Source organism: Coregonus clupeaformis, chromosome 15 (genome assembly GCF_020615455.1).
Source record: "Coregonus clupeaformis isolate EN_2021a chromosome 15, ASM2061545v1, whole genome shotgun sequence".
Classification (NCBI taxonomy): Eukaryota; Metazoa; Chordata; class Actinopteri; order Salmoniformes; family Salmonidae; genus Coregonus; species Coregonus clupeaformis.
In genome coordinates, this window is record NC_059206.1 from 4,919,203 (window position 1) to 4,939,808 (window position 20,606).

The following is a 20,606-nucleotide window of genomic DNA, read 5'->3' on the forward strand; positions in this document are numbered from 1 at the left end:
CTACACTGCATTAGTGACTAACACATCACATCTACACTGCATTAGTGACTGTAACACATCACATCTACACTGCATTAGTGACTGTAACACATCACATCTACACTGCATTAGTGACTAACACATCACATCTACACTGCATTAGTGACTGTAACACATCACATCTACACTGCATTAGTGACTGTAACACATCACATCTACACTGCATTAGTGACTAACACATCTACACTGCATTAGTGACTGTAACACATCACATCTACACTGCATTAGTGACTAACACATCACATCTACACTGCATTAGTGACTAACACATCACATCTACACTGCATTAGTGACTAACACATCACATCTACACTGCATTAGTGACTGTAACACATCACATCTACACTGCATCAGTGACTGTAACACATCACATCTACACTGCATTAGTGACTAACACATCACATCTACACTGCATTAGTGACTGTAACACATCACATCTACACTGCATTAGTGACTGTAACACATCACATCTACACTGCATTAGTGACTAACACATCACATCTACACTGCATTAGTGACTGTAACACATCACATCTACACTGCATTAGTGACTGTAACACATCACATCTACACTGCATTAGTGACTGTAACACATCACATCTACACTGCATTAGTGACTGTAACACATCACATCCACACTGCATTAGTGACTGTAACACATCACATCTACACTGCATTAGTGACTAACACATCACATCTACACTGCATTAGTGACTGTAACACATCACATCTACACTGCATTAGTGACTGTAACACATCACATCTACACTGCATTAGTAACTAACCCATCACATCTACACTGCATTAGTGACTGTAACACATCACATCTACACTGCATTAGTGACTGTAACACATCACATCTACACTGCATTAGTGACTAACACATCACATCTACACTGCATTAGTGACTAACACATCACATCTACACTGCATTAGTGACTGTAACACATCACATCTACACTGCATTAGTGACTAACACATCACATCTACACTGCATTAGTGACTGTAACACATCACATCTACACTGCATTAGTGACTGTAACACATCACATCTACACTGCATTAGTGACTAACACATCACATCACATTACAGCAGAGACAGAGACCAGTCACAGTATATACTGACAAAATCAGCACCTCAATCTTGCCATGCAACTTGAAACTACACAAATGAACCAATTGCATGACATTGTACGTTCATCATTACCATAACCACCACATTACACATCATCATTACTGACAACACCATTACACTCTGCAACCGGAGAACACACACACAAACACACTAATGTGGAATCCCTTACATGACCCATGACCTTGGTCTCCCAGTGACACAGTTGAGTGAGGATGACACCCAATACCAGGTGTCTAGTTCTCCACAGCAGTATCATCTCTCCTCTCCCTTTCCTCCCTGGGTTTGTGTGCGTGTGTGTTTAGTACGGTGTGCCCTGTGAGAGTGTGTGTTTATGCGCCCTGTGCGTATGTGTGTGTATTTAGTGTTGCGTGTCCTGTGTGTGTGTATATTACCTGTGGATCTCCTGGCGGCTGTAGTGCAGTGTGTCCTGGAGGTGTGTGTGTATATATTACCTGTGGATCTCCTGGCGGCTGTAGTGCAGTGTGTCCTGGAGGTGTGTGTATATATTACCTGTGGATCTCCTGGCGGCTGTAGTGCAGTGTGTCCTGGAGGTGTGTGTGTATATTACCTGTGGATCTCCTGGCGGCTGTAGTGCAGTGTGTCCTGGAGGTGTGTGTGTATATTACCTGTGGATCTCCTGGCGGCTGTAGTGCAGTGTGTCCTGGAGGTGTGTGTGTATATTACCTGTGGATCTCCTGGCGGCTGTAGTGCAGTGTGTCCTGGAGGTGTGTGTGTTCTACACTGCTCCTGTCCAGGCGGTCCTGAAGACATGTGTGTTCCTGTCTCAGGACCTCACACTCCTTCCTGCTCTGCTCCAGCTTGGCCGTCCGTCTGGCCAGCGCCTCACGCAGCTTCTCATTCTCCTTCTGCTTGTCTGGAGTGATCATTATAATATTTAAATTAGATATAATATTAATAGGATAGACAACAAAATGGGCTATTATTCTCCCTCTGCTATATTGGGGACATTTTGTGGCTCAGTTGGTAAGAGCATGAGGCTAGCAATGCCAAGGTTGTGGGATCCATCCATTCAGGAATCACAAACACACTAGTATGTGGGGAAAGCGGATACTCGTTAGTGGTACCTCTGGAGCCCAGGTTGAGCTGCTCCTTCAGGGCCTGGTTCTGTCCCCAGAGGAAGCGCAGCTCGCTGGTCAGCTGGCCCTGTTCCTCCGTACCGTGGATGAAGATGTTGGTGGCTGCTGAATAACACACAGTACATTACATACAGTCAGTTCATCATTGAGGAGGAAGTCAAACACAATATGCTCTGTGTGAGTATCCACCTCAGCCAGTTAGTGTGACTCTATGCAAATGTAAACAGAGAGAGAGAGTGGAAGAGACATACAGTAGATGGAAGAACAGTGGGAGAGAGCGAGGTAGGTGTGTGTGTACCTGGGTCTCTCTCCACCTCGCCCAGTCTCCTCTCCAGCTGTTCTCGTAGCCGGTCGTTGTTGTAGATGGTCTCCTCCAGACGCTGTCTCAGGGCTCTGATCTCCAACAGATGCTCTGCTAACAGGCCTGACAACAATGTCAGTCAAAATACACACACACACACACACACTTTTCTATCCTTGTGTGTCACTAACGCATACAGATCCAATGAACATACCATTAGACACAACTACAGGCCCATAATCACCATACAGACGTGACGATCACCACCCCCTCCCGGCTCTGTACCTGGGTTCATGCTGCGTAGCTGGGCAGTGTCCTGCTGTGAGGCTGGGTGTCCCTCTCCCCTCTTGTCCTCCCTGTTCTGTGGTGACCGCCCAGCCTGTCCCTGGCTCTGCCCCAGCCCCTCTCCCTGGGTGTGTAGTGGCGTGGAGCTCTCCTGGACCAGGATAGAGCGGTGGAGGTCCAGCTCGCGGCGCAGCGTGGCGTTAAGCTCCTCGCTGCTCCTCAGCTGCTCCACCAGGTGTCCATTCTCCCTCTGCAGGCCCTGGAGCTGCCCGGCACTCCCTTTACGTCCAGACACTCCCCCATGGCCAGACACACCCCCATCCTTAGCCATGCCCCCAGTCTGCTGGGCTGCAGAGTCTGGAGCCGACGTTGAGCCCCTGTTTGACTTTTTCATTCCTGGATGGACGAAGTATAGGATTAGAGGAAGTCAGAAGAAGTTATTTTAGTTATGAACAACATTTTTCTTTGTGCGACATAGCCTAAACATTACTCAAACAAAATCCTAGAGAGAAAAAGTCTAATGTCAGTCCACACAATATCTCCATCTACCCATGCATTCATCTTTGGTAGCTTCAAGTGCCATTTTCCACCGTCCTCGAATGATGTCATTTGGTTCCACTTTCCCCTCCTTTACATCCATGGTGTCAGAGTTAGCCTTGCTAACTACACTGACTGGCTGAATGACAGCTGTGATGGTTAGCCTAGCTAGCTACACTGACTGGCTGAATGACAGCTCTGATGGTTAGCCTTGCTAGCTACACTGTCTGGCTGAATGACAGCTCTGATGGTTAGCCTTGCTAGCTACACTGTCTGGCTGAATGACAGCTCTGATGGTTAGCCTTGCTAGCTACACTGACTGGCTGAATGACAGCTCTGATGGTTAGCCTTGCTAGCTACACTGTCTGGCTGAATGACAGCTCTGATGGTTAGCCTAGCCTAGCCCCCTCAAACTAATACTACAGAATGGTCCCCGTTAGCTTAGTCTCCATGCACAACAAACTACTGTCACCAAATGAGCCTCCGCTAAGTTAGCCTAGCCTATTGACACTTCGCCCAACACTCAGGAGCCCTATGAGTAAAAAAACTGCAACACGCTAGCATCCGCAGTGCCGCAGGACTAAGCTAAATGAGTTCTTCTTCAGTAGCCCTCCTCTCCTCTCTCACTTTTCCTCCCACAACACATAATCTATCTCCGTAATAGCCCTCATTGTCCACACTCAAAGCGAAACACAATTTGAAGATTAAACCAGATAGGTGCTACTACTAAATAATGCAGTTTTAAGTGGAGAGAGAGAGAGAGAGAGAGAGAGAGAGAGAGAGAGAGAGAGAGAGAGAGAGAGAGAGAGAGAGAGAGAGAGAGAGAGAGAGAGAGAGAGAGAGAGAGAGAGGGGCAGGGATGGAGAGGTGGGGATGGAGAGAGAGGGGGGGGACAGTAACGGGTGTAACCGGACACCCGTACTGCCCTTGGCCGGCCCTCTTTGTCCTTTCGAGACGCCTGACTGGTCCACAATGGGCCTGAGTGGAAAATAAGTACCATTACCAGTGCCTTTAGACTGATTCAAAGGCAATCTCAACGCCACGGGCCCGGCTGGGCCGCCAGAGGGGAAAAATATCCATATTTAATGGAGAGCTAAAAGTTAATCCGGCACCAGCCCAGAATAGCTTACCTCTGCACTACTCACATACCAAACCTGGTTCGTATTCATTAGGCACCGAATGGAAGAAAACTATCTAAAACAGGGAGGGACTAGTTGGACTTGGTCCAAAAAGTAGTGCTAATTTTCGTTTCCCGTTGTGTAATGAACACGACCCTGGCAAAAACCTAGACAGGAATAAGGAGAAACTCGGGGACAGTGACCGGACCTGGGTGACATTCAAAGGGTGGCTTCTCTTTAGCATGTGGTCCTCTGTAGCTCAGCTGGTAGAGCACGGCGCTTGTAACGCCAAGGTAGTGGGTTCGATCCCCGGGACCACCCATACACAAAAAAAATTATGCATGCATGACTGTAAGTCGCTTTGGATAAAAGCGTCTGCTAAATGGCATATTATTTATGGACCTTTCTCTGCTTCCCTGCACCGATAGCTAGTCTGGGGACATCGGCTGAGCTCATTCTGAACAACTGACAACTCTTGACATTGTCCATTTCATACAACCTTGATGACGAACTGAAAACTGTCTGGGTTTTCAGCTACACGTGGCATAATACAACAGCATAAAGTTATTTTGTCTGTTCAGCATGTCATAACTAGCAGCTTGATGATCTCTTACCATGATAGGACTGGTTGCCATGGAGTTTGCTGCAGGCTGGCAGGGTGGGGCTGTTGTGGTAGGAGGCCGTGGCCTGGTTAGAGACCATGTCCGACAGGTCCGAGTCTGAGCTGTGGTGGCTGCTAGGAGTTTGGCCTCGCAGCTGAATCTGTAGACTCTGCACCAGACGGGTCTTCTCCTGTAACTCTTTAGACAGCCTGGGAGAGAAGAGGAGATAGAGAGAGAGAGCGGGGAGAGAGGGAGGCAGAGCGGGGAGAGGGGAGAAAGGGAGCGTTAGAACAGATTATAAGGCCACGGGGGGAGGCCGCTTCCACACAGTCTGAAGTAGTCCGAGACAAAGTCCTAAATAGTGGGAAAACATTTAAAAACCACAGTGTTTCTTTCACATGACTGTAGATGTCTGTCGAGAGAACAGCTATAAGAACAGAAAACCACACAGAGGACCCAAAACACCAAGAGGGAAACACCTACTATCTTGAAAGGGTCTATTTTGACAGGTCTCGAAACATTCTGGAAGAAATGACCAGCTGAAGGAAGACATGTTGAAAGAGTCATAAGTCGAGAAGAGTTCACAGCAAACTCATGCTTCCAACCTCGCAGAATCCCTCTTGGTGACCGGCCACTCACAAATCTAGCTGCTCCCTGGCGCACTCGGCCAAACTCTGGTTCTGTTGGACCAGGAAGCAGACCTGCTGCTGCAGCAGCTCTCTCTCGCCCTCTAGCTGCAGCCGCAGGTACTCAATCTCCTGCTGCAGCCTGGTAGTGGCGGGGCTGTCTGGCTGCTGTGGCTCAATATCACTTTCGCCCTCTAGCTGGGAGCGCAGGTACTGCAACTCCTGATGGGGCACGGTGTGGCTGTCCATAAATAATGTTACGAGACAATATTCCTCTAATGTTGACACAACGTTGACACAACCACACAGTGTTGAGTAAGACAGCTGTAAGCCTATGGATGTCCGTGAAAGTTTTAAGCAGCTGAGGTAGAAGAAACAGGCCAGTGACCGTCAGGGCTGTCTAAATCAGGTCAATAGAACTTGTTTGGCCGGAAAACATACATCTCACAGAAAAAGCCTGAGGGGAGAAAGGGTCTCGCCATTAGTGATGGAGGGTGTGTGTGTGTGTGTGTGGTACAGGAGGGAGACACACACACCTTTGCGCCAGCTCCAGTGCTGCCCCGGCCTCGTTATCCAGTTGAGCGTCTCCTAGAGACAGGGAGAGAGGGGGATGGTGAAAGGCCCGTCTCTTTCAATCTATCACACCTCACTGCTCTCTCTTGCTTTTATTTTTTCCCCTTACCCTCTTCTTCTATCTGTCATTCTATTTCAGACCCCTCTTTTCTCTCATAACCTCTTCAGGTAGACCATGTTTTGTGTCCTTATGGTGATCACACATCCTTAAACTCGTCCTATGATATCTAAATGATAGTTTTAGCTAAATAGTGTTTGTTTACAAACATTGGAGTCAAACAAGCTTATATTTTGGGTTCTGATGGGGTACAACAGTTGAACTAAGCTCATGAGCCATTTATAAGTTTTATTCTTCAACAATCAATGGGTACATATGATTTAGAAAAAATTATGTAGCAACTGCAGATTGCCCCTTTAAAATAGCTTTGTTTATGTAATTAACACAGCTGCTATTCAAAAGCCAGTAAATACCTTACACTTGACGACATTTTAGACAGCCTGTATTCTCATGCTTGCCAAGAGAAACACTAGCTTCAGATTGAGAGGCCTAACTGTGTGGGGCACCTGGTATTGGATGATGATGTGTGTTTTGGCAAGACCGTGTATTGCACTACAAAAGCGCTCAACTTTTATCTTTCATTTTAGGAAAATGAGGCCCTCACAGATGTTAGCAATCCAACATCACATCTCTACATCAGTGAGTAAGTTATGAAAGTATATACAATTTCAGAATAGGTTGGTGAATGGTGCGTCTCAGAACAGTCTCAATAGACTCCATTCTTTAGAGGCCTTGGGCTCTTTAAGAGTCCTTTAGCACATGTTTGTATACATTTAACATTTAAGTCATTTAGCAGACGCTCTTATACAGAGCGACTTACAAATTGGTGCATTCAACTTAGGATAGCCAGTGGGACAACCACTCTTTTTTTTTAATGGGGGGGTGGGGGGGTAGAAGGATTACTGTTATACTGTATAGCTGCTTTTAAAATCCCTATCATCAAAGTCAACTATTACTATCATCAATGTCAACTATTACTATCATCAAATGTCAACTATGAAAAATGTATGCACTCACTAACTGTACGTCGCTCTGGATAAGAGCATCTGCTAAATGACTAAAATGTAAATATAACTATTACTATCATCAATGTCTACATACAATGTCTGTTGTGTTTACCTTTCTCCAGCCGACCCTCCAGCCTCTCCAGGACGCCCAGGCTCTTGTCCAGCTGCTCTCGGAACACCTCTCCCACGTAGTAGTCCATGTCGCTGGCCTGTAGCAGCTCCTCGAAGGCCTGCGACAGCTCCTCCAGCTGCAGCCGATGCAGCGCCCCCAGGCCCCGGCTCTCCTGGATCTGACGACGCAGCTGGGACAGCTCCCTCGCCTGCGACTGCACCAGGGAGTCGATCCTATAGGGGACAGAGGAGATCATTTAAAAAATACTTTTTAACCAAACAGAGGTTTAGTGGTGATGATAATAGCTAGATTACCTACAGATTTTCCGGAATATTCTAAAACGAATACACTTCAGAGAGTGTCCCTCACAAATTAGACCCCAGGTCTCTCTTGAAAAATAGATTTTAATCTCAACGAAACTAGCCTGGTTAAATAAAGGTTAAATAAAACATTATACACATTAAATTGTAAACAAACATTACATTTTGGTCCATAATAATACAATGAAATAGTAACTGAACAGCCATTCAGAGTTCAACTTTTACCATGTCAAAAAAACATCCATAGTACTTTATAATGAAGAAAGTTAAGAAACAACTACTGAGTAGCAACCTGGCAGGTGAGGCTGATCGACTCCGCTGCTGGGCCTGCAGCAGCTGCTCGCTCATACTCCTGTTCACGCTCCTCTCCCTCTCCAGCTCCATGCTCATACTCTTCATCTTCTCCTTCGTAGCCTCCCCCTCTCCCTCCAGGCTCCTCTCCTCCTTCCCATCCTCCTCGCCCCTCTCGGAGCCCGTGTGACCTCCTGTGGCAGTGTGGGAGTCAGACGTGGCGGTCAACAGTTCGCTGGACAAGGAGGCGCGGCGGCGTAGCATGGTCTGCAGGTGGAGGATGACCTGGTGTTGGCTCTCTAGCTGGGTCTTCAGCTCCCTCACCTGGGTCTTGAGCTGGGCTGGGTCTTCAGACACACCGTAGGAGTCAAATGTCTGGAGGCTCTTCAGACTCACCTAGTGAGAGACGGGGGATGGTGAGGAGAAAGAGAGATAGAACAAGAAAGCACGAAAGTGAGGGAGGATAAAAAAGAGAGAGAAAGAAAGAGAAAGCGCGCAAAGGCGAGGGATTAAGAGAGATGGATGTCAATACAGCCAAGACAATACAATCAAACCAAACACAGGACGAAGACAATGTCCAATAAAAATGTGAAAAGCAGTAAATACAGTGGCAGTAAATACAATGCCCCTTGGCATTTTTCCTATTTTGTTGCCTTACAACCTGGAATTAAAATGGATTTTTTGGGGGGTTTGTATAATTTGATTTACACAACATGCCTACCACTTTGAAGACACAAAATATTTGCTATTGTGAAACAAACAAGAAATAAGACAAAAAAACAGAAAACTTGAGCGTGCGTAACTATTCACCCCCCCAAAGTCAATACTTTGTAGAGCCACCTTTTGCAGCAATTACAGCTGTACGTCTCTTGGGGTATGTCTCTATAAGCTTGGCACATCTAGCCACTGGGATTTCTGCCCATTCTTCAAGGCAAAACTGGGGTTGCGCTGGTGTACAGCAATCTTTAAGTCATACCACCGATTCTCAATTGGATAGAGGTCTGGGCTTTGACTAGGCCATTCCAAAACATTTAAATGTTTCCCCTTAAACCACTCAAGTGTTGCTTTAGCAGTATGCTTAGGGTCATTGTCCTGCTGGAAGGTGAACTGCCGTCCCAGTCTCAAATCTCTGGAAGACTGAAATAGATTTCCCTCAAGAATTTCCCTGTATTTAGCGCCATCCATCATTCCATCAATTCTGACCAGCTTCCCAGTCCCTGCCGATGAAAAACATCCCCACAGCATGATGCTGCCACCACCATGCTTCACTGTGGGGTTAGTGTTCTCGGGGTGATGAGAGGTGTTGGGTTTGCGCCCAGACATAGCGTTTTCCTTGATGGCCAAAAAGCTAAATTTTAGTCTCATCTGACCAGAGTACCTTCTTCCATATGTTTGGGGAGTCTCCCACATGCCTTTTGGAGAACACCAAACGTGTTTGCTTATTTTTTTCTTTAAGCAATGGCTTTTTTCTGGCCACTCTTCCGTAAAGCCCAGCTCTGTGGAGCATAAGGCTTAAAGTGGTCCTATGGACAGATACTCCAATCTCCGCTTTGGAGCTTTTCAGCTCCTTCAGGGTTATCTTTGGTCTCTTTGTTGCCTCTGATTAATGCCCTCCTTGCCTGATCCATGAGTTTTGGTGGGCGGCCCTCTCTTGGCAGGTTTGTTGTGGTGCCATATTCTTTCCATTTTTAATAATGGATTTAATGGTGCTCCGTGGGATGTTTTTATAACCCAACCCTGATCTGTACTTCCCCACAACTTTGTCCCTGACCTGTTTGGAGAACTCTTTGGTCTTCATGGTGCCGCTTGCTTGGTGGTGCCCCTTGCTTAGTGGTTGTAGACTCTGGGGCCTTTCAGAACAGATGTATATATACTGAGATCATGTGATACTTAAATAAAGTCCACCTGTGTGCAATCTAACTAATTATGTGATTTCTGAAGGTAATTGGTTGCACCAGATCTTATTTAGGGGCTTCATAGCAAAGGGGGTGAATACATATACACGCACCACTTTTCCGTTTTTTTATTTTTTGAAACAAGTTATTTTTTCACTCCACCAATTTGGACTAATTTTGTGCATGTCCATTACATGAAATCCAAATAAAATCCATTTAAATTACAGGTTGTAATTCAACAAAATAGGAAAAAACGCCAAGGGGGCTGAATACATATGCAAGGCACTGTAGAGCGGCAGTACCTTGGGGGAGCTGAGAGTGGGGGAGCTGGGGTAGGAGGCACTGGAGGCCGTGTCTAGGTTCTCTGTGGAGGAGAACGAGGGCTCCTCCTGGTCCTGCTTCAGCAGGCAGGGCAGGCTGCTGTTAGCACTGCCAGGGACAAGCTGCATGTCTGGAGGGATCATCACCAACCACACACACAGAAAATGATCAAACAGGGGTCTACAGTATATATCTATAATAAGCAAGTCTGACGAAGATGATACAATGTGAAAGGAGAGAGGATAGGTTTTGTGCCGATGTTTTACAGTTGACCATGGTCAAATGAGGAGGTGTTATAGTGTCCCATAGAGCAAGCCATTGCAGAGTACAACAACCAGAGTGCACACATGCAGGAGAGACACAGGCAGAGACAGACAGGAAGAGACAGGGGTGTGCTGTACAAGTCAGTGCCCTGGTTAAACCAGATAGGAGAAGGTGTGTGACTATCAGACCCATACAACACACAGTGGGGTTATCATCACAATGTTCAGTGTTCATTCCCCATGCAGATTTTAGGGCTGAGTCTCAATAGTCTAAAGTCGCTTCCTCTCCTTGTCTCCTTTTCTCCTCACCTCTATCTGCACTGACCTGAAAACACAGGCTAGAGGAAAACAAAATGGCGGACGCCGGGAGTTGCTTTCACCTGTCCAGTTCTTTTTATGTCAGAGCAGATGAAGGAGAGGAGAGGAAGCCACTTTAGACTATTGAGACGCACCCGGACGATGTGTGATTATCAGACCAGAAAAGCAAAGTGGTGTTATTATCAAACAGTGCTCCAGCCCAGTGTTTTCATTTATCATTCCTCATGCAACAGACGGCACTCTACCACTGTGATTATTAGTGTCCACTTGGCAGACAGACAGACATGCTCCGTCTAGACGTTGTCGTCTACCTGTGCTACTGCCCTCCTCCCTATCCACCTCGGCCTCACTCTTGCCACTGGTTTCGTAACCCAGGTCTTGAAGGTCCACCTGCACGCCCTTGTCTTCCTGCTCCAGAGTGGGCGCTAGAGGCAACACGCAGGCAGGCAGGGGGTTAACAAGAGAAGGATCAGGTTCTCTCTCTCTTTCGGCTTGATCAGATGCTGGTGACGTGATGTCATCATTGCATTTGGATTGTGTCGTTTCAACGTCGTCAAACGTTGTCATTTGATGTAACAATTGAATGACACAGGCAGTTGTTTAATTCTACACAGAGCCAGTCACTGTCATGCTATGCGAAGCTCCCTTTAGTGCTTCAAAAACAGTAACCGAAAGGCTTGGCTGTCATGCTCGACACACCAGTACATGCACTTCTTGCAATAGAGGTCTATGCACATTTATAAAAATACAGCTCAGCAAAGTGCAGGTTGCACACATTCCTCTAAGAACGTATGTCAAGACAAACATTTTCTAATAAAAAGCTGATTCCAAATTCCTGACGTTTGTCTTTGTAAAGAAAATACAGTGTTGTTCTGTCTACATGCAGATCTGTGCATTAAATTAATCTTGAAAAACAAAGTGGCCAACAGATACGGCTCGAAAGGCCATATAAGAAATAGTAGGAAGGAATGTAATTTTAAAATGTATGTATGAATCTTATCAACAATTTCACCTCAGCTATTGTTCCCTTACCTCTCGGTGTTGCTACATGACTGGTCTTCTTGGAGGAGTTCTGCAGGGCTATGATGGACTGAGCCGTGGCCAGCTTCTCCTCCAGGCTCTTACAGGCCCTCTTCCTCTCCTTCAAACCCTTCTGAAGGCTCTCCAGCTGGGCCTGGACATCTCGTGGTGGTACCCAAGCTCCAGGCTCCATCGTCTGGGATTCCCTCTCCCTGCATCCCCTCCCCTCCTGCAGGTCGTAGAAGGCCTTCTGGAGGAGGCAGATGTTATGGTGGAGCTCTAGGGAAGAGGGGGTTACAGCCCCAGGAGTGGTGTGTCGGTTGGGGGTACTGGTGGTGGTCTGTTGGTGGGTGGGTTCGGTGGAGCCCAGGTCGACCAGTGCTTCTCTCTCCTGTAGAGCTCTCTGTAGTCTGTCTAGCTGCTGTTGTAAGTCAGAGCTGGTTTGAGCTGCTCTGGTCGTAGTAGAGGTGCTAGTGCTCGTGTTAGTACAGTGAGCTGTGAGTGAGGCTATGGCCAACTCGGCTGCTCTGAGACACTCGGAGAGACGTTTGGCAACCTGCTCAGATCCTAGGCTGCTCTTCTCATCGGACGCCATCTTGCTTCTTCCATGATGTTCTCCCCAACCTCTCTGTCCCTTTGTTTCATTCCCTCTCGGAAACTCATTCAGATCTTCTTCTAGCTGCCTGCCGTAATTGCCCTCCAGGCCTGCGGGGGCAGTGTTGGCAATGCCCTGCTGCGCTGTGACAGCTTCCTCAGCTGCCCTCAGCCTCTCCTGCAGCTCGACGTTCAGCCGGCTCTGCTCCCACAGCACCTCCTGCAGGGAGTCCGCTTGCCGCTGCAGCTCCGCGTCGAGGCCCAGGGGGTCACCAGAAGGCCCTGGTGCCGAGGTTTTCAGGACCAGAGGGTCAAGAGAGGCGCTGACCTGCCGTAGGGCCGCCTCCAGCCTCGTGCACAGCTCCTGAGGGTCCAAATGACCGTCCAGGGCGTTGGTGGATGACGACGTGGCACGGAGCGAGGCGATGGCTGCCTCGACCATGTTGAGACACTCCACCAGCTGGGTGTTGAGTCTCTCTTTCTCCTCAAGGGCATTCTGGAGCTCAATGCACTGTCTCTGGAGTTTGAACTCTGAACCAGGGGACCCAGAGCCTAATACTCCACCCTGGCTGTTACTGTCCAGGTTGCAGGCTGTAAGATAAGTGATGGTGGACTCGGCGGCCTGCAGTGCTTCCACATAATGACGGATGAGCCGGTCCTTCTCCCGGAGCTGGGCCTGAAGTTCGTCCCACTCGGCCATCTGCACCTCCAGACGGTCTATCAGCTGCTCCTTGTCCTGGCACTCCTGGTGGAGGAGCTCCAACTGGGACAGGAGTTCGGCGTCGGTGGGGGCCTGAGCTCGGAGGAACTCCGTCTCCAGGCCCTGTCTGATGGTCCCCGTAGTGGTGCTGCGGTTAGAGCCTGGCCTGCAGTACTGGACTGCTCTAGGAGACCTGTGGGAGTCGGAGTCTGAGGTTTGCTGGTCATGGTGGTGTTCCAGGCCTAGTTGATGTAGTACATCTCCTCTCAGATGATCAGAAACCTCGTCTGAGGCCTGGTTTACCGACTCCGTGCTGCCAGCGGCGTCCGTTTTGTTGTGTCGCATGGGAACGGGCAGACGAGATTTGACACCAGCCTGCAATACAGAAACAAACAGCAGAGCATGAATATTACATGTGTGCAAGTCTCCTCTTTACTATTTCAATGACAGTACTTACCCCATGTCTTGCAATGCGATATGAGTGTCCCTTGGCAGGCTGTGTGTGGCTATTCCCCTGTGTGGCATGACCATCTCCCTGTGCTTTCCCTCGCTCTTCTCCTTCAAGCACTTTCTCTCTACCATGCGCTCCTCCCTCCTGCTCCAAACGCAGCTTCTCCATCTCCCGGGTCATCGTGACCATCATGTCCGACTGACTATCCGACCGGGTCTCTACGTCCACCACCACTTCAGTCCTCTCCAGCTGCTCCTTCAGCAGCTGGATGATCTCGCGGTGACCTTTGGCCTCTGACCTCAGCCTCTCCACTGTCTTGCGGAGGTCGCCCTGTCCGTCGCCGCTGTCGCCCGAGGTGTCGGCGCTCTCCTTGGACTCAGTGGATTTCTCCTCCTTTAATTGACCTCTCAGGTCCACGTTCTCTGACCGCAACCTCTGGAGCTCCTCCCTAAAAAAACACACAGAATTATTAGTGGAAAAGCACAATCGCTTTCCTCCTCCTTATGAAAAAGTAACCACCCCACCTAAAACGCAGGACATTCAATTGAATAACCTTCATTAGTATGTAAACTGGGCAAATGAGTAGAGCAATCACAATACGCGTGGCTGAATCAACTTTCCATGTCAGTTCAAATAAAGCTAAACACAGTACATAAAGCCTAAGACAGTCCAGTCTGAATTAGATAGAGGATGAAGGTGACTCACCTGAGGTGGGTGACTGATAATGCCCCACAGTCGGACAGGAGAGACCTAAGCTGCTCCCAGTCTCGGTCCCTCTCCACCTCTCCCTGTTGGCTGCTCTGTGACTGGCTCTCACTGGTGGCTTTGGAAGACCAGGGATGCCATATCCCTCTCTGGATCTGGGCCAGGGTACTGCGCACAGTCACATCATCAGATTGGTGGCCGTCATTCAGCCTTCCATCTACCACCTGAAAAGGGAATTTGTCAGAATGTATGAGAAGTACTATACGTGGTATGGTACATAATGCTCAATTAATACTTTCTCGTGTCAAAATTGCTGTGGTTCTTTAAGATGCATAAAACAACTAAACATTTATTTTCCTCATCACCCATCTTTTATCCTCATCACCCCTGCTTACCTGTCCAAGGCCGCTGTCCGTCTGGCTCCCTTTGTCCTGGCCAGAGTCACTGTGGCCTCTGTCACTGTGCAGTGACCTTTTCTCCTGTCTCCTCTCTAGATCCTGCTATAGTAATGGAATGGGAGGCGTATGTGACACATGGCTTTGTAACGGAAAAAATGCAATGAGGGAACAGAATCCATAAGACAACATGGCACCACAGCAAAGGCAGAATGGCGTGACAGCGACGTGTCTAATGTGGCATGGGGTAAGAAAAGACTGTTTCATGGGACACATAAGAAAGAACAAGGACTGAGTTAGGAGGGGTGGAAAGAAATGGTAAATGCTGTATACTACAGAGACATAATGCATTAGTTAAGAGGAAAAACAGATATAGGACACAGTACTGCAAAAGTGTTTAGTAAGGAGACAGAACAAACTAACATACATCAGTGAGGGTTCAGGGTGAAAAGGTCAGTAAGAGGTCAGGGGGGAGGATTAGGATGAAGCTGTGCCCAGGACTCTAAATTTAAATGTTTCATTGGTAGCACTGGTGCTCCCAATTATTTTTTTTAAAGTCAGGAGTGCCACATGAAACGTAGGAGAACCTGCATTTTTTATTGATTGATATACAGCCTATAAATCCGGCCTATATACATTCTAGCTACTTTTAAAGCCATTGTGGCCTAGAAACTAATATGTAACACTGTAATTACATTTGTTTATTATAAAAGCTAAAATGTTGATATGAATACCTGTCATTGAAATTACAGTCATTTGTGGAATATTACGTTTCTACAAAGCACTATTTTCCTATTGAGATGCATTACATTGAACATTTTAAACAGTCTCTTTAAAAATGTCAGGTTTGTGATGAAGATATGCAAGAGATCTGTCATTCATTAATTTCTATGATCATTGATCTCCTGAAGAAGCTATCCCTTTCCCTTTCCCTTTCTTTCTGTGCCCCCAAATGTTTGGATATACTGGTAAAGTTACCAGGTTGTTAGCTAACTAGCAAAGGGGTAACATGCTTGAACAAAGTGTAAACAAATGGTAACGAGGCTCGACTAGCTTTTGAATGGCCCAGGACATGGCGGCAGGTAGCTTAGTGGTTAAGAGCGTTGTGCCAGTAACCGAAAGGTCGCTGGTTCTAATCCCCGAGCCGACTAGGTGAAAAATCTGTCCATGCGCCCTTGAGCAAGGCACTTAACCCTAATTGCTCCTGTAAGTCGCTCTGGATAAGAGCGTCTGCTAAATGACAAAAATTAAATAAAAAATAATGCTTTATGAATGTAAAATGTGGTCCCAGCGATCCACTATAGGAAGATAAAAATGTGGGTCAGATCTCTTGACCTGGTTGGCCTAAAAGCCAGCCGTTCTCGCTGTAGTAATTGTGTAACCATGACGCTAATGAATCTGTAATCGCTTGTTTCTCTTACGCACTCGGAGACAACTGTACAGCGAAGCCTCATCATTACAACAATTATAATCTGGGAGATTTGTTTCATAGTCGCACAGTGCTCCTAAAATAAAACTCATGGTCGCAGTGTAAAATATTTATTGGCATACCGCACTTTAAAGCCCTGCCCAGAGCATCAGGAAGTACTACTTCTGGGCTGCATTCAGTACGTTTTTACGTTCTGGAACGTTCAATTGAACGGAAACGGTGCTGTACTGAACTACCAGTTGAAAAACGGGGAGGGGTTGGGGAACGCTGTCAGTGTGGCCAATGCCCTTTAAATAGGTCACTCATTGCATCAAGCCACACCTCGAGACACCCACCAAATGTACTTCGAAGTCTGTTCAAGGACATACAAGAACGTTTTGGTGAAATGTGTTGTTCAGTACAAACCGCTCCGCAACATAGCAAACATTCAAGCGAACTGAACGCACCTCCGAATTCCAAATTGACATCTAGCACTAAGCACAAGAGCCTACATATAGATCTACACGGATCTGTCAGCTATAAACAATACAGTAATAACTTAACCTTCCTCTCTGACAGGCTTAGATAGAATTTCAATCATATTAAATACACTTTTCCAATCATTTCTGATCTACAGAAGTGCCAAGGTGCCTGCCAAAGGGGTCGATTTGAAATTGGACATACCTCTTTCCCAGAGCTGCTTTGTGATAGGTTGTGGTCTGAGCCCTCGGCCAAAGACAGCGTCCTCTGCAGGTCCCCATTCACAGCCTGCAGTCTACTGACATAGTCCTGCAGCTCCATCACCTACAGGAGAGACACTGATGTTAGCAACTTATCAGTAGTGATGTACACCCTGCATTAACCACTAGCATTGGATTGCTTAGAAACAATAAAAACTATTTTAAAAATGTGTTTCCCTCCAGTTTAGCTCTTCGGCTCGACGCCAGAATAAAGCGATATTATTTACAGGAAAAAAGGTATGATAATGTATAAATAAAATAACATATGAAGTATGATCATGTATGAATTAAATATGACATAAGAAGTATGATAATGCAGTGAAGTGAAAGCTGACCTTCTGTCGGAGCTCCTCTACAGACAGATGGTCCAGGCCCTCCCCCTCTCCTACACAGATACTCATGTAGGACGTCTGGTCGGCCATGAAACTACCCAGGGTGTCAGCTGGAACAGAGGAGAGGAGAGTTACTTACTAGCAACATACAGACTGCACTTTAACTTCAGGTATGCTCCACAAATATTTAAAGGAACACTCCTTTAAGTCTGTGACTGAATAAGACCAAGGAAACCAGGGTTGTGCACTCTAAAGAGACCCTGCAGTATGAAAATGTATGCACTCACTAACTGTAAGTCGCTCTGGATAAGAGCGTCTGCTAAATGACTAAAATGTAAGTGTCTCCTCGAGTTGCCCATCCCGGCTCTACTGTGCTTGTCAATGTGCTGAGACATTGTCAGGGTTTGTGATGATGCGATAGTACAGTATCCTGGTTCTCACCAGTGTCGTTGGTGGCGCCCACCCCTCCCCCGCGGTTCTGGATGGCTCCGAGGCGGGCCTGCAGGGAGGCGTTCCAGCGCTGGGCGTCCTCCAGCTGATGCCTGACACTCTGCAGCTCCCTGGGGTCAACGTGGCCCTCGCCCTGGCCCTCACGGCCTGCAGAGAGACATGAGTGGGTTAGAGACAGACGGAGGACCAGGGTGTTCTTTAGGCACTAACCTGACGTAGCAGGCGTAAAAGAAAACGCCTGAGCGGAGTTCCCACATCCGGTTTTTAGTGGAAAAGGAAGCTAGGTTGAATTAGCTGTATCCATGAAAACCAGATACATCCGGTAGTTGGCAAACTCTGCTAAGGGTGTTTAGGCACCAAACGGAAGACTAGGGACTGCCTGGACTTTACAACATCTTGAAACGTTTTGCTACGGTGTGTGCTAACGAATACACCACAGATGTTTTTGCATTGTGTCCCATCTTAAAGCCATGTGAATTTACTTGGTCCCCTAAAAGAGAGTCACATTTCTAACCATAATCTAGTCTTTATCTAACTGTAAACTAAGAGTGACTGGCTGCAACCCACCGACCCATGATTTGGGCGATTCCTAGTTCAAGAGAGACCAAGACAGATTAATAAAGCATTACCTACTGAATGTACTCTCAGAAAGGTGGGGGGAAATACTTGAAAAGTAAGAAAAATGCATGTTCACTGTTTGCTACTCCAAAATGTGATCTTTAGTAAACCTTCTGTTCATCTTGTATGTTGGGTCACCACACTTAACTTAAGATCACCTCTGGGAGCAACAAACATTAACTTCTGCCCTTTCCAGTTCCTGTGTTACATTTGGAAGTGTATATTTAGTAAAAAAAAAAAAAATCAAGATCACATAATCGAGCATTAATAGAAACCTCATGCACAGGTGAACTATGCATAGAACAGAAATATCAACACTCAAAAGCCTGGGGTTTGAGTCACTGCATGTAGAGTTACATAAGGAATGAGTCAGTGGAATAATGCTTCAAGGGCACCCATGTTCTTTACAATACATAATATACACAGGTTCATTCAAATCATTCTACATGCTGTACTGAATTCAACTACCTAGATAGATATACACTGAGTATACCAAACATTAGGAACGCCTTCCCAATATTGAGTCGCAATATTGAGATTTACCTGTTCGGTCCGTCCTGGAAAGAGCAGGTGTTCTTAATGTTTTGTACATTCAGTGTATGTACAAGTCACTCTTACAATGTATCCAATTTCAGTTTGTGTGGTTGTTGATTTAGCTTTGTAGCAAGTATGGTCTGCATATGTAGGTGCATATTGCGTCATGATTGCAAGGTGTCCCGATATCTTTTCCAACTGTCCCATTATCTGGTTTTAATGTCCATTCTAGAATGCCCTTCTAGCCAATCAGAAATGATTATTCAACAATGCTGTGATATAAAATATAAATAATGGCCAAAATAAAATGTATCATGTATACTGAACAAAAATATAAACGCAACATGTAAAGTGTTGGTCCCATGTTTCATGAGCTGAAATAAAAGATCCCAGAAATGTGTTTACATCCCTGTTAGTGAGCATTTCTCCTTTGCCAAGATAATCCATCCACCTGACAGGTGTGGCATATCAAGAAGCTGATTAAACAGCATGATCATTACACAGGTGTACTTTGTGCTGGGGACAATAAAAGGCCACTCTAAACCATGCAGTTTTGTCACAACACAAGGCCACAGATGTCTCAAGTTAAGGGAGCGTGCAATTGGTCACCAGAGCTGTTGCCAGAGAAGTGAATGTTCATTTCTTTACCATAAGCCACATCCAACGTCGTTTTAGAGAATTTGGCAGTACGTCCAACCGGCATCACAACCGCAGACCACGTGTAGGGCGTTGTGTGTGTGGAACGGGACGGGACGGGGTGGGGGGGTTGCTGATTTCAATGCTGTGAACAGAGTGCCCCATGGTGGCGGTGGGGTTATGGTATGGGCAGGCATAAGCTACGGACAACGAACACAATTGCATTTTATCGATGGCAATTTGAATACACAAAAATACCGTGACGAGATCCTGAGGCCCATTGTGAGGCCCATTTTTTTGTGACCAACAGATGCATATCTGTATTCCCAGTCATGTGAAATTCTTAGATTAGGACCTAATTTATTTATTTAAATTGACTGATTTCCTCATATGAACTGTAACTGCGTAAAATCAATACAATTGTTGCATGTAGCGTTTATATTTGTGTTCAGTATAAATATAAAGCCACTATAAGGAGCAGTTCCCCCCTCCCTCTACTGAGCAGCATTAAATATGAGCCCAGGGCATCTTACCTATATTTATATAGCTGGCTCTCTTTATAGGGGAGGGAAGGTATGAACTGGAATGCACACACAGGTTGCACCATAGATTAATAAATCATCAGGTTCAGACTGTCACACGTGTACGCACACACAAGTTCTGCTGCCACACGTATACAGAGCTCTACACTCTCACAGGCACCTGGCATCATCAATCCAGGTTATATCTTGGTATGTGTCCTAACACTGCATCCACTGAAGCATTGCACTACTAAACAGTGACATTCCATCGCTCTTGGTCGTTGAATTCAGTTCAGCATGTAGGATTCTATTGACCGGTTTATGTTTTGTAAACAACTTGGGTAACATGGTTGAAGCGAATGCACACTTCACAAGCAAGTGCACACTTTGGAAGAAGGGTAGAGAACAGGGAAGCAGCCACAGAGGTATGCTCTGTAACTGCCCCAACCCTGTAGATTTTGTAATGGCATAAAAGCTGTAATTGAATCAGCTTACAGATGGCTTGATAAGAGTGTGTGCGTGTACTAACTGCTAAGTTCCTAACAGAGCAGACATTGGATAAGTGACAATGATTTCATGTGATATGCGAGTGAAGTGATGCAAC

General features: G+C 46.5%; 1 protein-coding gene across 6 annotated transcripts in view; it reads right to left on the reverse strand.

The window, feature by feature from the left end:
• Nucleotides 1–20,606, reverse strand: part of cdk5rap2 (CDK5 regulatory subunit associated protein 2) — a 74,766-nt gene that overhangs the window by 14,307 nt on the left and 39,853 nt on the right. For 4 of the 6 annotated variants that reach the window (XM_041897636.2, XM_041897637.2, XM_041897632.2 and 1 more), the window contains 17 exons: nucleotides 17,685–17,840; nucleotides 17,247–17,353; nucleotides 16,856–16,975; nucleotides 14,764–14,868; nucleotides 14,369–14,592; nucleotides 13,670–14,111; nucleotides 11,931–13,587; nucleotides 11,210–11,323; nucleotides 10,299–10,447; nucleotides 8,103–8,497; nucleotides 7,491–7,723; nucleotides 6,277–6,328; nucleotides 5,127–5,323; nucleotides 2,858–3,253; nucleotides 2,570–2,695; nucleotides 2,260–2,376; nucleotides 1,859–2,048 (listed from right to left, as the gene is read on the reverse strand). In XM_041897636.2, the coding sequence (XP_041753570.2) occupies nucleotides 1,859–2,048; nucleotides 2,260–2,376; nucleotides 2,570–2,695; nucleotides 2,858–3,253; nucleotides 5,127–5,323; nucleotides 6,277–6,328; nucleotides 7,491–7,723; nucleotides 8,103–8,497; nucleotides 10,299–10,447; nucleotides 11,210–11,323; nucleotides 11,931–13,587; nucleotides 13,670–14,111; nucleotides 14,369–14,592; nucleotides 14,764–14,868; nucleotides 16,856–16,975; nucleotides 17,247–17,353; nucleotides 17,685–17,840 (4,780 nt within the window). The remainder of the gene's footprint in view (nucleotides 1–1,858; nucleotides 2,049–2,259; nucleotides 2,377–2,569; nucleotides 2,696–2,857; nucleotides 3,254–5,126; nucleotides 5,324–6,276; nucleotides 6,329–7,490; nucleotides 7,724–8,102; nucleotides 8,498–10,298; nucleotides 10,448–11,209; nucleotides 11,324–11,930; nucleotides 13,588–13,669; nucleotides 14,112–14,368; nucleotides 14,593–14,763; nucleotides 14,869–16,855; nucleotides 16,976–17,246; nucleotides 17,354–17,684; nucleotides 17,841–20,606) is intronic. The other 2 variants (XM_041897633.2, XM_041897634.2) reach the window with 2 other exon arrangements.